This window comes from Lepidochelys olivacea, assembly GCF_965140295.1.
Source record: "Lepidochelys olivacea isolate rLepOli2 genome assembly, chromosome: 14".
NCBI classification, from domain to species: Eukaryota; Metazoa; Chordata; order Testudines; family Cheloniidae; genus Lepidochelys; species Lepidochelys olivacea.
The window spans coordinates 22,109,152-22,125,883 of NC_140424.1; the positions used below are offsets into that span (position 1 = coordinate 22,109,152).

At 48.2% G+C, this 16,732-nt stretch overlaps 1 protein-coding gene across 4 annotated transcripts; it reads right to left on the bottom strand.

The window, feature by feature from the left end:
* Positions 1 to 2,605: 2,605 nt before the first annotated feature.
* Positions 2,606 to 15,467, bottom strand: LOC311531115 (Golgi apparatus membrane protein TVP23 homolog B-like). 4 transcript variants are annotated; one of them, XM_084648226.1, is made up of 7 exons: positions 15,352 to 15,466; positions 11,479 to 11,561; positions 9,986 to 10,130; positions 7,499 to 7,588; positions 5,594 to 5,725; positions 5,339 to 5,467; positions 2,606 to 4,522 (listed from the first exon to the last, which is right to left on the bottom strand). In XM_084648226.1, exons 1-7 carry the CDS (start codon positions 15,448 to 15,450, stop codon positions 4,490 to 4,492), a joined length of 711 nt encoding a protein of 236 aa, XP_084504352.1. In that variant the 5' UTR covers positions 15,451 to 15,466; the 3' UTR covers positions 2,606 to 4,489. The 4 variants fall into 4 exon arrangements, with proteins under 4 accessions (XP_084504352.1, XP_084504354.1, XP_084504355.1 ...); XM_084648228.1 differs by lacking the exon at positions 15,352 to 15,466 and adding an exon at positions 15,202 to 15,345; XM_084648229.1 differs by lacking the exon at positions 15,352 to 15,466 and adding an exon at positions 13,653 to 13,676.
* Positions 15,468 to 16,732: the final 1,265 nt, after the last annotated feature.

Sequence of the window (16,732 nt, forward strand, 5' to 3'; positions counted from 1 at the left end):
TCACATTTGCAAACTTTTCTCTGCAGCTACAAGGGCTTAAAAAAAGGCATTTTTTTTTCCAAAATGGAAGCTGAGATTCTCACATATCACATGACTCCAGGAGCTGGGGCTTCTAGAAATCAGCATGAGACTTGAGCTAGCAACATTCTTTCCCTTACACAGGTATGAGACAGGAACAACTCTAAGTCGCTGATGTAGAACTGGCAACAGCAGAGGCAGCCTCTTTTACTTAATCATCTGAGAAGTGATATGCCTAGTAAGGATCAAATTCAGCTCTGGTGAATGCCATCCACTCTGAGGCCTGGTTTTCCATCTCGTTACTCCACTGATTAAGCTGCACCAGTATAAGACCAGAGTGATACAGCAGGGAATCAGGTTCTAGCAGGTGCAAGGAGCATTCAACACCCCCCACAACCTAGCACCTTTGAACAGGCATCTCCATGGGAATTGAGGATATAGAGGTCATTGCTCTCCCACCCCCAAACCGTGGGTGGGGCACAGAGCTCCAGTGTCACCTGTCTGTCCAGTCCAGCCAATCGATTTGTTTAACAGCTCCTGCTACCCCACCACCCTCCATAGCAGTGACACTCAGCCCCATGCTCAGGAGCGGCAAGTGACTCTTCGCCGAGTCCTACGTCTCGTGATATTAAAACACTGTGATTTCACTGTGAACCCATTTACGGTGTTAACCAATCAGAAGGCTTCTCCTAGGTTATTAATCAATTGTAGAGTACTTGTTCAGTCATCTTGCTGTGATAACATGTTTATTTATAAAAATGTAAATAAAACAATGAATTCACACTCCTGGGGCTCTTGAACCACAGGATCAAAGTGCAGAGCTAGTACTGCCCTGCCCCCCAGTCAGACAGCAGTGGATGCCTGTGGTCATCCTGGCACGCCCCCTGGTGGCCAAGGTATGGAATCCCTATGCTTCACCAGGACTACACCCCCCAGCATCCCTTAATAATTACTACCTAGGCACTTTTGTAGGAGTCAAGCAGCTCTTTTGCTGGGGAGTTATTTAGTTTTCTCAGTCGAAACCTATTACACCAGGTTCTTCAGCCTTTGCCCCTTCTTGGAATAAACAGGCTTTTTCCTCCCACCTCTCAGGGCTCATGGTTAGCTTATGTGCATGCTTCTTCCCTCCCCAGGCCTACTTCTATGCAGAGGTTTTATGCTGCTTCTTGCAGCTGGTCAGTTCTGCTCTTCCTGGGCCTACCTTCTTCCTGAAGGGATTGCTACTTCTCACCACGAGGCACAGTTCATTCCTGTTCACCCTAGGCCTGCCCTCTTCCTGAAGTACTAGCAGGCAGTTTTTTCTCTTCTCATCTCCTCCAAACTGACTTAGTCCTGCTGTCTCCTCCATAATTATACTCCCAAACAGGTGGCACCCCACCGCCTCATCAGGCCCCCAACTGGGTGCACCTGTTTAGTCATCAGGGTGGCTGAACTTGCTTCATTTAAGGCTGTGATACCATCCTCTTCAGGGCCAGTGTAGAGATCTCTTCTACAGCCCACAAGGTGTGGTGCTCTGCACAGCAGTTACCTCACCCAGCCCTACCTACAGACCAGGTAATTTAATTGTATAGCCTGTGTTATTATGCAGTACATACTGGGCCTCAGGGAGTGATTTTTGTATTCGTTTTCATTACGCCACAGACTGTAGAACCATTCTGATTGACTGCAGGGTACTGGCTCATACTGGTGAAAAAGCTGCAGTGGTACATTCAGTTGCATGTCCTGTCCATGTTCCTGTTTGACTGTATTAATTATGAGCAATAAAACAATTGATTTTAGATCACTTTTTTGTTAAAAAAAAAAAAAAAAAAGAAAGAAACCCCAAAACAAAAACACACCACCATAAGTCTGGGGCCTAAGCTAGCCAGCATTGTCTCTTTAGTGCAATAATGTGCCGTGTGAAAGTACAATCCAGCCAACCTACTGTGTCTTAATGCATCTCTCTCTCTCTCTCTGGACACACAGTAGCCCCAACCCCACTCAAGAGAAGGGCTATATTTTGTATTTTGTTTTTTTTTTTTACCACTAGACAATACTTATTCCTTCCACTTGGCGTGGCTCATGGTAGAATGGCTGCAGCTGAGGGGAAGGGACTTACAAGCGTCTCCATGGACAAACTGGTTTCTCTCTTCAACTCCACCGCCCCCCGAACCCTATTACCCACTCTAGAGAGGGATTTTTCTCTTATTGTTACCCTCTGCTTTGCAAAGATCAGTTTTGTCACCGTTATCCTTTCCTGTGTCCATCCCTCAGTTTCTTTGCACTCAAGTATATTTTAGAGTGGCGTGGTGGACGGAGCATAGAGCTAGAAACATCCAAATGCTAACCTCCGCTGTGCCATGATTTGCTCAGTTACCATGGGGCACATCAGTTTCCTCATCTGTACCATGGGGACAGCAATACCTACCTCGGAGGGGTGTGGTGTGCACTAATATAAGCAAAGCAATTTGAGTTCCTCAGATGCAAGGAGTTATAGCTGCCCTTGTTAATAACATGTGTGACTCAACAAGCAATCCTTGTTAAGCTGTGTTATCATTCCATTGCCTGTCAATCCAGTTTCATCAGTTTCTAGTAAGGGCACCCGATCTGGTAGACAAAGCATTATTTAATTTCAAGACTTTATAAATACGTCTTTACAAAAAGATATTCGTCCAAAGAGTTTAACAAATGTACAGTGCCGGAGTTTGAAGAGATTTTACTATTTCAATATATTGCTTTAGTATAGGAAGAAAAACACTGTTAATGCAATCCCACGATTTAGATCCAAAAAAACCTATACTTTTAAATTAAAAAATACCCATCCAGGGTTGTATTTTCCCCTCTGATGTAAAAGACCAATCCCCCTTCAACTGAGTTACAGGACAAGGGAGAATTGATCCCCTCTCAACACCGCTTTTCAAGCAAACTACATCACCTTCCTCCATCTAACTGAACAACATAACCCAAAAGTCCATGAGCACACAGCAGATGCAAATTTCTTACCAATCCCAATTAATTTGTTGGTGGGCACAACTTGAGGAGCAATTACAGCATGGATTAGTGTAACATTAACCTTTCTGCCAACTTGGCATTCAATCATTAGGTTTCTTAGACCACTCCGGAATATGAGTTATTCAGATTGCATGAATCCGCCCTGCCAGCAAAACAGTGAGTGAGAGGAGAGTGGCCAGTTAAAAGTTTGGAATCATACACTGAATTTTTAGCAAGGGCTGTTTTCAACTACTAATAACGTTCAACTGCACTGTACTAGCAAGTGAGCCTGAGCATTATTCTCTCTCTCATATATATATATATATATATATATATATACACACACACACACACTGTACCGGGGGGGAGAATCAGCAGTCAGTTATTTCCAATAACAGCAGTGCCATCCTTTGCAGACAGACTGGCAGTCAATGCAGGTCTGCAATACACCATTTCCAGCAGTGGCAAACTTACTGATCACTTATCAGGTATCACCATCCCCATCTATCCCAGGGAGCCTCAGATCCCCCTTGGGCACAGTGTAGATGTATTGTGGTCTGTTAAGGCAGCATGAAGCATTTTGTTTTATTAGTAATGGCCAGGCAACAACCACTCACAGCTTTCCTTCGCTACTAGTATTTAACACGGCTTCCCCAACACCCACTGCCTGCTCTCATGCTCTCTGTTCAGACACACACCACAGGGTAAGGGGGGGGATTCTGCCCCACACTAAGGATTTAGTTCCACACCATCCTAGCTCCTGCCTTCTTTGGGAAGCAAAACTTCTATACATTGAGCAAGGTGGAATCAAAGCTGCAGCACAACCTCTCAGTCAGGTGTTAATCAGGCTGTCCAGAATATCAAAGTATCATTCATAAGTGAAGTAACTGAGCTGCTTAGATGTCACTTTAAGATCCCACCCAAGCCAATGACAGAAGTCCCACTGAATTCAATGGGAACAGGTTCAAGACCAACATCTGCTAACAGGTCATCTTCTAGCTGCAGTCAATGTACAGAATAAGAGTGGGATTTAGACAGCATTACTTCCAACTGCCGAAGTAATTCTGCTACTAGTAATTCTGCAGGGTGAATTGCTATTTGATACAATTGCTGGAGGGATGGGAGAGTCCTTGGATGATATAAAGCCTGCCTCGTTTACATTTTTCACACTGACCAATTATGAGGAAGGATGCCCAGAAGTTCTCTCTCTTACTTTACCCCAGACTGTTTAGTTCCCATTTAGGCTCCAGATCTATGATTTTCTTTAATTAAAAGATTAGGTGAATTAACTCAAGTGCCTTAACCAAACAAACTATTAGAAGAGCTCTGAAATGCACACTGTTGCAGAAAAACTGAGTAATTTGCTAGGAGAACTGACCTGAAGTCTTACAAGATTTAATTTAAAAAAAATCCACACAGTTTATGCAGCTCCTAAACTCATGGTCAGAAAACATTTACTATTGTTCACCAGTATAAATCCAATCCAATTTTGGATCAGTCTTCACGATGCAGCTTGGTCATCTTTAACCACAGTCTGTGGAAGAAAGAAAAGGGGCATTACTTCAGAACTAAGCTAGTCACAGCCGGATTCCTAGGGGAAATGCTTTAGAAAGATGGCCTGTGCCTTCTTGGCTAGAAAACCCTTGACAAATCAAAGAGTGACTAAATTTGAGCCAAAAAACTGAGTTAGTCTAGATCTTCACTGCAAAATGAGGTGTGTTTTTATACTGAGTCAGCTATTTCAATGTAAAATCCCAGTGAAGATAAGGCACAGGTAGTTTTTACCTTGATGCACCTACTCAACCCCAGGTGCGGGGGCAGAGTGATGGAACAGATGGAACTTAGACCCAAGTATACCACAGAGCATCACGCTAAGTCATCAGGACGACAGGCTGCCAAAAGGGTAAAGTACTAATACCCCTGCTGGGGAACTCCTAATAAGGAGTTCTTCCACCCCTCACCCCATACTCTCTTTAGGCCCAGGCAGGGGAGTTTGTGGACAGAAACACAGATATTGCCTGTGAGAAACAGCCTTCCTCCACTCCTGTAGCAAGAGATTTGCAATGAAACCACCACTTTTTATGCTGTTCACAAGCCCAGCAAATTGTAAAACCAACATAAAATTATTGAATGGTACCAGCTTTTCTACATGCAGCAATAAAGACAATAAAACTCAGTGCAGTTAGCTTGGTCTTGCTGTGTCCCTGCCAACTGAAAGCTACTGGGCTAAAGAAGACTGCTCCAAAGTAACTTGGTTAATGAGCCAAGTCTCAGTGTCCCATGTGCCCTATTTAAACACATGCTGAGAAGGGACATTTAGGCTTCACTCAGTAACCTTTGGGATCCTCACCTGCCGCAAGAACTGTCTTCCAAGATAGGAGGTAGCCATGCTGGTTAAATTTGTTGTTCTGCCCACTTTACACTTGATATAACCATACAGGTTGGCCCCCTGCAGAACCACTCCCATTGTAACCACTGCCTGTGACAGAGGAGAAAAGATGCAAGGATCAGGGATATATTGTCCAGTTCTCTAAAGTCACAGGAGACAAATCTGTCTAGGTATTTAATGCACCTAGTCGCTATAGGATTGAGGTGCTAAACTCACCAGCCATTTCACTTTGAATGAGAACAGGGCACTGAAAGCAAATATCACCCAGATGACAGGACAGGTAATTAGTCCTAACCAGAAGATTCGGGACTCTGCTTCAGATGAAACTTTTTTCCCTTGAGCCAATGCCTGGAAATGGAAGGAAGTAGAAATTGATCAGTCTGTTTACTTGTACAGCCCACAGTATCATTAAAAACAACTCAGAACCAACATCCCACATGGGTTTGCATCCATACTGCAGCGCACAATTGACTGCTTCGGTGCACTCCTAAGGCACATGGGGAGCTTTCTAGCCCTCTTGGTGCTGTGGAAACATGGCATTTTTTTTAAAAGGATTTTCCTGTCAGTTTTCTGACTGAAATGAAGGTGTGGAATATGCCCTTCACTATTTTTAGGGACTGGATAAGGCACATTTTTGAACTATTAACATAACACCACAAGTTCCTGATGACATCAGCCACCAGAAGAGCATACCAGTGGCCCATCATCACATGCCCTAGTGTACAGTGTCGCTATCACAAACCAAGGGGGTGTGAGGGAAATAGCGATACATCTTATTACTATTAGAAAGCTGGTGTTGCCATACCCAGCAAAACTTCCCCTTTAAACAATCATCAGCTAACTGGACTGCTGCATCTTTATTAACACTTAGCACTTGCTTATTAAAAAGTCCCTTGTATTGTATTGCACTATATAATTATACAGCATGAGACAGGCCAAGACATACTGCAGAGCCCTTGGTATATTTCAAAGCACTGTACAGGCAACAACAGATGCAAAATTAAATCCTTATGCCCTCGGTAAGTAGGGCTATGTAGAGTAGTACAGACAAATGGGACAGTGCTAACTCATACAGACTTACTATGTTTAGTTTTCGTACTAGTTCCTAGTATTACTGAGCCTGAGGTCATGTCCACCAGACGTGGAAAGAATCGAACCTGTGAGGACAAGCTCTCAAGCAAGCATCCATTCCCTATTAATATATTTTCCCCCAAGCCAATATTAACCCAATACAGCATTAGGCGTTTCGGACAACTGAACTGAACTGCAAGTATTCTATTTCTTTTCCTCTGCTCTAGTTTCTCTAAACTAGCTTGATCTGGAGAAAGGGCGGTCCAATGGTTAAGGTGTTAGTCTAGGATTTGCAAGACCTGGGTTCAAATTCCTTCTCAACCACAATTCCTGTGTGCCCTTGGGAAAGTCACAGTCTCTCTGGGCCTCAGTTCCCCATCTGTACAATGGGGATAACAGCCTTCCCTGCCCCACCAGGGAGCAATATGGTGATAGGGGCCATATAAGCAACTAAGATTAACAGATGGATCGTTTAAGAACATAAGAATGGCCACACTGGGTCAGATGAAAAAAGGTCCATCTAGCCCAGTATCCTGTCTTCGGACAGTGACCAATACCAGATGCCCCAGAGGGAATGAACAGAACAGGTAATCATCAAGTGATCCATCCCTTGTCGCCTATTCCTAGCTTCTGGAAAATAGAGGCTAGGGACTGATGAAATGTTATGAGAGTTAAAACATTTAATGTCAGAAATCTTACACTGATTTCACACAGTGAAATGGTCTCTGCTTTTGGGATCCCACAAATGAAAGGTGAGGGCATGACTGGACTCCAGCTCTCCGCGATGGCCTGTTTCACATTTACACCAAAGGAGATAGAGCCTCTAGGTCATTGGCTCCATATCAGATCAGGACAGGATAGTGACAGAACCGTTCAGAAAGCGGCTGAGGGTTAACAACATTTGATGGCCATGCACTAGCCTGTATGAAACAAGCTGGTGCTTTCAGCCGGTGACTAGTGCCAAAAGTCCACCTCACAATAGTGTCACTCCTCAGCACATGGAGATTTTATCAAACTGCAGCAGTTAAAACATAAACATTAAACATTTACCTTCCTGGCTTCAAACACCCAGTGACTCTTGCCGTCATCATCTACCTGGTTCCACCAGCGAAGGCCGACCATCAGCCGGCCCGTAACATTCTGGAGAGGGTTAAATGCAGGAGGAAACGGGGTTCAGAGAGATTTTAGCCCTATACCACCAACCAAAGAAATCTTCCCGTACCTTGCCCATGAAATACCAGAATGAACATTCAAAACCAGTTCTTTCCGTGTCTTATAAAGTCCTAATGTCTTCAGTTGCCATGGCAATCTCACCAACCAATGCCACTGCTTATTATATCAGTTGCTACCAGACCATATTCCTTAAGCTGTATTATAGGTGATGCTAGTAGCTACCGGCATGGCTTATATTTAAGGTTGCCTAACCATTCCCATTATATGGCCCGGTTTTCAGTTGTCTATAACTTTGCCAAACTTTAACCATTTGGGCTCAGTGACAGCTCGTCAGCCTAGGCAAATGCAGCACAGTTAAACCAAAGAATTCACAAGCAAAATTCACAAAAGTGACATCTTTTGCATATATAGATTTGTAAGCTTAGGTAAGCATGTACATGTTAAATAAGTAACATAAGCCTACAAGAAGCACTTGTGATTTGATTTAAATCTGCCACGTTACTTTCTCGCTCTCTCTCGTGAAATACAATACAAGAAAACGTAGTGCCGCCGGTGAGGCTCAAATCGTGGCATAGGTAACAGTGTCTCAGGAAGCTGCTTTGAGGGTATTGCTGTAGTAACAGCTTAGTGAGGCTGTGGCAGGATTGCCACACTCAAGGTTGGTTCTGACACGAGGTTGAGGGGTCTCTCTCCCAGCACTGACACAAACGGGACTGGAGGGGGCTCCCAGCATGGCCGAGGGACCCAAGACAGAGCGCAAAGTGTGGGGGAGGTGGCAGTTGTCCTGGCCCCATAGAGCAGAGGGCCCCCCAGCCAGAATTGCAAGGAGGATGAGCTGCAAGCTGCGGGGGAAGCCACCCTACTGCTGAACATCTCCTGCTTGGGGACGACTCCCACACCCCTGACTCAAGAGTGAAGGAGCAGGGCTGTGACAGAGCTGCAGAAGACTCCCTGAACAGCCACATGGCCAGTTCACTGGATGTAGGGGGAGGCTGTGGTCCTGCAGAGGCAGGTCAGAGGCCCCTGGCCATCACTGCAAGGAGGAGGACATACAAATTCCAGTGTAAGACTTTGTGATATGAGCCTCACCAGCTGTCACTGTCTGAGCTGAAATTTTGCAAGACAGTAGTCTGCCTCAGGGTGGGAAGAGTGCAGCTGAGTGGGTATCCGTGGGATGAGTGGGGAAGTTTGGGACAAATAGCCTCAGAAGTGAACTGGTACTGGGCACGGGAAAGACTGGGACGAGGAACCTGGAATGAGGATTTAGGATCACAAATAGCATGTGATCTTATAATTTAAGACTGTATCATACAAGGGGATAAACTAAGATTGCACAGGCAACCTTAACTCTAGCATCTCCTAACTTCTGAGAGTGCTTGACTTTGTAATCTTAATGTTCTTTTAATGTAGAGTTTATGTGCAATGTCATGTGCTGTAGGCTTGCACTACATACTCTAACTGGGCTCCAAAGATAGCTTCTCATATCCTTATTCTCAGAGCTCAATTGGGGCATGCTGCTGGGGAAGATCCTGTTGTTTCAATATTCACACTTCCAGTAATAAGGTAACTCATCAGTCTGATGGGCTAGGCTACAAAGTCACCATATACATCACTCTGACAAGCAGAAGCAGCTTTAAAGAGAGAGTTTATTAGTACCACCAAGCAGCAGAACTGTGCACTCCTGTTTTAAAGCCCAATAATGAATTTGTATTAGGTGTGCATTAGTAATAATAATTAACATGATATTTCAGGGCAAGCAACAGCCTGGTAGATTCTCTTGAGGTGGAAACTCAGAATGCCTTTGCCAAATGCTAGTGCAGTAAAGCAAGGCGTCTTCATTAGAGGGTAATGGAGTGGAAAGCCAAGTTCCTAACAGTATTGGGGTAGTACTTTATTCCTGAATTTGGTGATCTCAATAAGCAGAGTCAAGTATAATGCAAGCAGGCATTGTTTAGGATCTCTCGTGGCCATGCCAATGTATTTTCTAGCATCTTCAGCCCAACAACAATTAATTTCAATAATATTAAGAAAAAACTGTGCGTTGGGGTTTTTTGGCAAGTCTTGAATCTGAAGGAGACCTCTTCATTTCTGTTTATGAAGCCTATAGTGTATTACGTGAATCAAAGGAAAGTCTGAGATTAACCCCCACCCCATCCACCCCTCCAAAATAAATGAGAGAGACACAGAATCTGAGATTAAGAGATTCCCAGAACTTCTAAAGTTCTTAAAGAAATTGTAATGTTTCATAACTTTCAGGATCTAAAAGAGTTGACTTTATTTTTGAACAAAGCCAAACATATTCAGAGTTTGACCCGACCTATTGCTCTCTTGAAAGATATTTTAAAGTGATAAAAGGGGCCTTACCTTTACTGTCCAAAAGTCACACGACAGGAGCAGGATAATTGACACCATGCAGGCAATAAAGCTGCTGCTGATCAGTTCACAGAGAAGATAGACCATTATTGCACTGACTCGGAAGAACAAGTGGAAAAATGATGCCACTGGGTGCCTGGAAACAATACATCAGAAATACAATTCAGTCATATATCTCTGAAACAAGACTGAAGCCACTTGGCAAAGAGAGGGCATGTTCTCTCAAGACAGAAGAGGATTTTTTTCATCTGCACAGCCTAGAAGGGCAAATGCCTTTAAATGAGACCAGTTTGCAGAGCATGCTGACAACAGTGGGAAAGATGAGCTTTCAGGGGTTCGCAACCTTTTTCTTTGAGGCCCTTCCCAACATGCTATCAAAACTCCATGGCCCAGCTGTGCCACAACTGTTTTGCTGCATACAAAAGCCATGGTAGCAAGCAGAGCAATTGCCCAGGGCCCTACACCACAGGGGAGACCACAAAGCCAAGTTGCTCAGACTTTGGCTTCAGTCCTGGTGGTGGGGCTCAGGGCCCCTGGCTGCAGACCTGCGCAGTGGGGCTTTGGCTTTTTACCCTAGACCCTAGCAAGTTTAACACTGGCCATGCTTGGCAGACCCCCTGAAACCTGTCCGCAGCCTCCCAGAGGGCCCCGGACCCCTGGTTGAGAACCACTGCTCTAGGAGATAACTACACAGACTTATCCTGCCTGTAGCCATTGTTCAAAGTGCATGCAGGATTTGAGGTGGGAGAGAAGAAGGGAACAGGTGAAGCCCCTCAGAAGTTCTCAGTATGTAGCAGTTTTGGAACGGTAACATTAAGACAAACACTCTATTGAGATGAATGGAAGCAGATCGCACCTCTCTATAGGGAAATGCTGCTCTTTTCTCAGTCTGCTCTGGTGCGTTTCCATTTCAAAGAGGCTTTACTCTACAGGAGCTCCCTGTGTGTGGCTGTACAGTGCATTTGGGGGTAAAGCAGGAGTGAGGCTGCTGGATCAGCCACTATGACATGGCATGCAAGGGGAAGGGAAACAGAACAGAGGCTATTCCAGACATGAGACTGGAGAAATGTTCATGGAGTGGCCTAGAAAGAAGGATTCCTCCTCCCTCTGTCCTGAAAAACTCCCTATTACACAAGGTGCAGTGCACTGGAGCCTGGATTTTGGCCAGTTCACACCTCTTATTGTTTCAGACTGTCTTCCTGAGTCTGCACACAGATAGCACAACATCACAAACATACAGACTGTGGACTTTTTTTAAATAGAAGATTAAATTCTTCAGCAATTCATGAGTAAGCCTCCTACCCTCCCCATTTGCCAGGAAACATTTCTTAAAAACATGACATTCACTTCTAAGTAAAGAGAGAAACTCACTGCTCATGCACCAATAAGTAGACATGAAACATACAACAACAAACATGCCAGTCCTGCTTTTGCCACATTTCTGGGTGGAACACAGGAAGGAACAATTCCTATTGACCACAGACCTTATCTTTGACCTTTTTGATCTCGTGGATACTTCTTCATCCGCGTCAAACAGTGACACATCTTCAGTGTCATCATTACTGTCCTAAAGTGGCAGACAGATACGAAATGTTATAAGAGAAGTAATTGATACAGTATTTTCAGATGCAAAGGGGGGATGGTTTTGATTACGCAGAATTATTGGGATTAGGCCTTAAGGTTAAAGGACTCTGGAAAGAACTTATAAATTAAACAAATGCAACAGAAATCTCACACACACACACAAATTGTTTTAAACACTGTCTCCATCTTGCATGTGAAAACCACCTTAAACACATGCTTTGAGTCCAAAGGGCTCTTTTGCAAACAGTAGGGTAATTTCAGGTCTTAATATAAGTCCTTTATGCACACAGCCTCACTCCTTTTGAGCATTTCTGGACTTTTACAAAACAGTTGTTTATTTTCAGAGGCCATAAACCTGGGCTTGTCCATGTTATATTAGGGTTCCCCAGAGGACATGAGTGGTGGAAGTACAGACTGTATATTTCTCAGAAGTTGGAAGTTACTTGTCTAAAGCCTGATTTACACATACTTTTTGCATTTATATAACTAGTTCAGTTAAGAGTGTGATTCTTTTTTTTTTTTTTTTAAACCAAAATAGCTATAAAGGTACAAACCCTAGCGTGGACAGTTATGCCAGTATAAAGGTGCCTTTGCGGATATAGCTTATTCTCCTTTCCGTATGAGAATAAACTACACTGATGTAAACAACTTTATACCAATATAACTGCATCCACAAAGTGGGTTGCATCGCTTAAACTACATTGATATAGTTAAAGCAGTACAAATTTTATGCGTAGATGAGCCCTCAGATATCTCCAGTGATGTATATTTTCCTTTCAGTAGGCACACTTATCTGCCATTAACACTAATCAGGCATTTGTGTGACAGGGTGGTATTTTAAAAAAACATCTGGCACATTTTTATCAACTAAAGCTGTGTCTACAGTGCCACTTTCAGCGCTAAAACTTTTGTCGTTCGGGGTGGGAGTCACACACATGCAGACTGCTGCAGCATTGCTCCGCATACAAAGAAAATCACATCATGCATTCTTCAAAATCTTTCCGGCTTCCCATTCAATTCAGGAATATGCTCAAATTTTCCCTTGTTTTTAAGACTCCTACCACTCCACACAGTGGACTTACCCCAGCCAAATACACAGGCCATGGGCCAAATTCAGTGTTGACTAATTTGTAACACTGCATTACATCTAGTATTCCATCAGTGTGCAAAATGTGTGTAGCTCACCTGCACGGCAGAAGGTGAGGAGGGCGGGGGGGCTATAGCAGGAAAAGCAACTATCAAGGGGATGTAAAACAAAGCAAGCCCTTACCTCACCTTCTTTTACACCTGCCTATCAGCTGCTTTTCCTGCTACACTACCCCTCTAAGCACATAAGTTAAATTATTTTGCACACACACAAGATGCCAAATCATTCCACACAGTACACATTACACCCATGTGATGATCAACTTATTCCACTCTTTAGCCAACTTTTAAATTTGACTCCTTGCGTCTCTTAATACCTTTCCCTGCTTGTGTAATGCTTATCTTCTGAAACCATCCCACAATTTTGAGTCTTAGGCTGTGTCTATACACTGCCACTTTCAGTATTAAAACTTTAGTCATCCAGGGGTATGAAAAAAACCACACCCCTGAGCGACAAAAGTTTTAGCGCTAAAAAACGTCAGTATAGACAGCACTTTAAAGCTATCACTCCTCATTTGGGGTGGGTTTTTTTAATCGCCAGGAGAACTCTCCCCTGGCGATAAAGCGTGACTACACTGCCCACGTCATAGCGCAGCCACGCTATAACATGGGCAACATAGACATACCCTCAGTAGAAATGCCTTCCGTAGGGTGACTCCTATCTGAAGGGTCTTCTATTTTCTCCTCACTTCATCTAATAGTCATCATATCTGATATCCTCTTTTCTCCTGTGCTTACATCACTTCATTTTCTCTCCCTCTGCTATAAATTGTTTTATGGTAAATCCATAACTATTATTTAATTGTGAAATATAGAGAGATACAGTGTTTATAAAATTAAGAGTATTCAAAATAAGAGTCTGACCCCGAGAGATACGGACAACCAGTAACTACCAATAAAGTCAACAGAAGCCACAGTTGTTCATCACCTTTCTGGAGCAGGTTCTAAAGTTGTACTTTATGGAAAGATCTCAGGCATTTGCACAACTCAACTTTTTTCAAAGTTCCATGCCCAGAACCCCCTTCCACCCCGGCCCCAGCTCGCCACCCGCCCCGAACCCCCTTCCGCCCCGACCCCCGCCCTCCGGCCCCAGCTCCCCACCCGCCCCAAACCCTTCCACTCCGACCCCAGCTCCCCGCCCGCCCCGAACCCCCTTCCGGCCCCGAACCCCACCCTCCGGCCCCAGCTCCCCACCCGCCCCGAACCCCCTTCCACTCCGACCCCTGCCCTCCGGCCCCAGCTCCCCGCCCGCCCCGAACCCCCTTCCACCCCGGCCCCAGCTCACCGCCCGCCCCGAACCCCCTTCCGCCCCGGCCCCAGCTCGCCGCCCGCCCCGAACCCCCTTCCGCCCCGAACCCCGCCCTCCGGCCCCAGCTCGCCGCCCGCCCCGAACCCCCTTCCACTCCGACCCCTGCCCTCCGGCCCCAGCTCCCCGCCCCGAACCCCCTTCCGCCCCGAACCCCGCCCTCCGGCCCCAGCTCCCCGCCCGCCCCGAACCCCCTTCCGCCCCGACCCCTGCCCTCCAGCCCCAGCTCGCCGCCCGCCCCGAACCCCCTTCCGCCCCGAACCCCGCCCTCCGGCCCCAGCTCCCCGCCCGCCCCGAACCCCCTTCCGCCCCGACCCCTGCCCTCCGGCCCCAGCTCCCCGCCCGCCCCGAACCCCCTTCCACCCCGACCCCCGCCCTCCGGCCCCAGCTCCCCGCCCGCCCCGAACCCCCTTCCACCCCGACCCCCGCCCTCCGGCCCCAGCTCCCCACCCGCCCCGAACCCCCTTCCACTCCGACCCCTGCCCTCCGGCCCCAGCTCCCCGCCCGCCCCGAACCCCCTTCCACCCCGGCCCCAGCTCACCGCCCGCCCCGAACCCCCTTCCGCCCCGGCCCCAGCTCGCCGCCCGCCCCGAACCCCCTTCCGCCCCGAACCCCGCCCTCCGGCCCCAGCTCGCCGCCCGCCCCGAACCCCCTTCCACTCCGACCCCTGCCCTCCGGCCCCAGCTCCCCGCCCCGAACCCCCTTCCGCCCCGAACCCCGCCCTCCGGCCCCAGCTCCCCGCCCGCCCCGAACCCCCTTCCGCCCCGACCCCTGCCCTCCGGCCCCAGCTCCCCGCCCGCCCCGAACCCCCTTCCGCCCCGAACCCCGCCCTCCGGCCCCAGCTCGCCGCCCGCCCCGAACCCCCTTCCGCCCCGACCCCCGCCCTCCGGCCCCAGCTCCCCGCCCGCCCCGAACCCCCTTCCGCCCCGACCCCCGCCCTCCGGCCCCAGCTCCCCGCCCGCCCCGAACCCCCTTCCGCCCCGACCCCCGCCCTCCGGCCCCAGCTCCCCGCCCGCCCCGAACCCCCTTCCACCCCGACCCCCGCCCTCCGGCCCCAGCTCCCCGCCCGCCCCGAACCCCCTTCCGCCCCGACCCCCGCCCTCCGGCCCCAGCTCCCCGCCCGCCCCGAACCCCCTTCCGCCCCGACGGCTGCACCGCCAGCTCTGCTCACCTTCCCGTGGTGGCCTCTGAGCCATGAACCCTCCCTCTTCAATCACCGACCCTTGGCCTCTGACCCTGTGCCCCTCCCCGCGCCAGGCCGCTGCCAGCGGAAACAGCGGGGCAATCTCACGAACCCCGGACTCCTCGAGACCCTCCTCACCTGCCGTAGCATCGTTAGAGCCGCCTCACTTCCGCCTCCCGCCACGTCACCGCCCGGGGCCAATCCCTCACGTGAGCTCCGCCCGTCGCGTGTCGTCATCACGCCGCGCCAGGTGGTGGGCGCATGAAGAAGGCGTCAGTGACCGTCCCCGGCCGGGGGGGACGGGCGCGGCTGGTTGTCCTGGCAGCGCGGGCGCTCGGCAGGACCCGGTGTAGGCCCCAGCGGCCGGGGTGGCTCCCCATGGCCGGCGCTGGGGCCCTGCAAGGCCGTCCTCTCCCCAGCACCAGCCTCCCTGCCCCTCCCCGCTCTCTGTGGTGTGGCCGGGCCGGCTTGGGGGAGCGGGGCGCTGCCTGTGCGCTGGGAGGTGCAGCCCCCACCCCCGTGCGAGCGGAGCGGAGCCGGGCGGGTTACCCCGCGGCGCGTCGCCCCGGGTAACTGCATGGCTGGGCGGGCACCAGCCCAAAGCCGGGCTGGCGAGGTGCCAGGGAGCCGCAGCGCTGGCCGCCCAGCGCCGCACACCTGGGGCACGTCTCCATTGCAAACCCTGCAGCGCCCAGTGTAGACGCTTGGTACAGCCACGGGAGGGTTTTTTCTAGCGCTGCAGTAAATCCTCTCCGAACGGCAGCGGCTAGGTCAAGAGAAGAATTCTTCCATTGGCCTGTCTGCATTACAGGGGGGTTAATTTGACCTAACTACCTTGCACGCAGGGTGTGAAATTTTTCACGGCCGCGAGCAATGGAGCCAGGGTGACCTAAGTTTTAGGTGCAGACCAGTCCTGAGGTCGGGATTTGTAGCAATGTAGTGACACTACTGTGTATTCCCTTCACATATGTTGCCTTTTCTTTACTGTTAAGAAGGATGCACATTTTAACTCAAGGTAACTAATGCATGAAAGCTATCTTGACTTTAAAACACAGTCATGATGAGACAAGGCACTTTAGATTGATCATGGGTACGCTAAGTGAGGACATCCCCAGATGGACCTGTGTAGTTGACTAAAATGCCTTGACTTCACTGTATTTTTTTCCTTCGGGGTTGCTCATGCGCATTAGTGAACCTGAGGTAAAAATCACACCTTTTTCAGCAGCAAAGACAAAGCCTTAGAAAGGGCTCTGCAGCTACTGCTAAATCAGCCCTGCTTCTAGTTGCAGCATATGTGGCACACCAAGATCCAAACTGGAAAATGCAAACAAAATGAAACTTGGAGCTTAAATAATTTTTTAAAAATTAATTCAATTTAATAATCTCAGGTCACATGACTGAGACCTGGGATTTAACATGATTTTGAGGTGAGGTCCATTTAAGTTCTAATTAAAAGCAAAAGTGATTTAATTTTGTAAACTACGATGGAGCAGAAAATTGCAGCTGAGAGAGGGAGCTG

Excerpts from the sequence above, each read along its gene's own strand:
- LOC311531115 (XM_084648226.1), bottom strand. The coding sequence starts at position 15,450 with ATGACGACACGCGACGGGCGGAGCTCACGTGAGGGATTGGCCCCGGGC. Across the intron at positions 11,562-15,351 it reads CTCTAACGATGCTACGGCAG|GACAGTAATGATGACACTGA; the intron begins GTGAGGAGGGTC and ends CTGCCACTTTAG. Across the intron at positions 5,726-7,498 it reads GGGTGTTTGAAGCCAGGAAG|GCATTGGCTCAAGGGAAAAA; the intron begins GTAAATGTTTAA and ends TTCCATTTCCAG.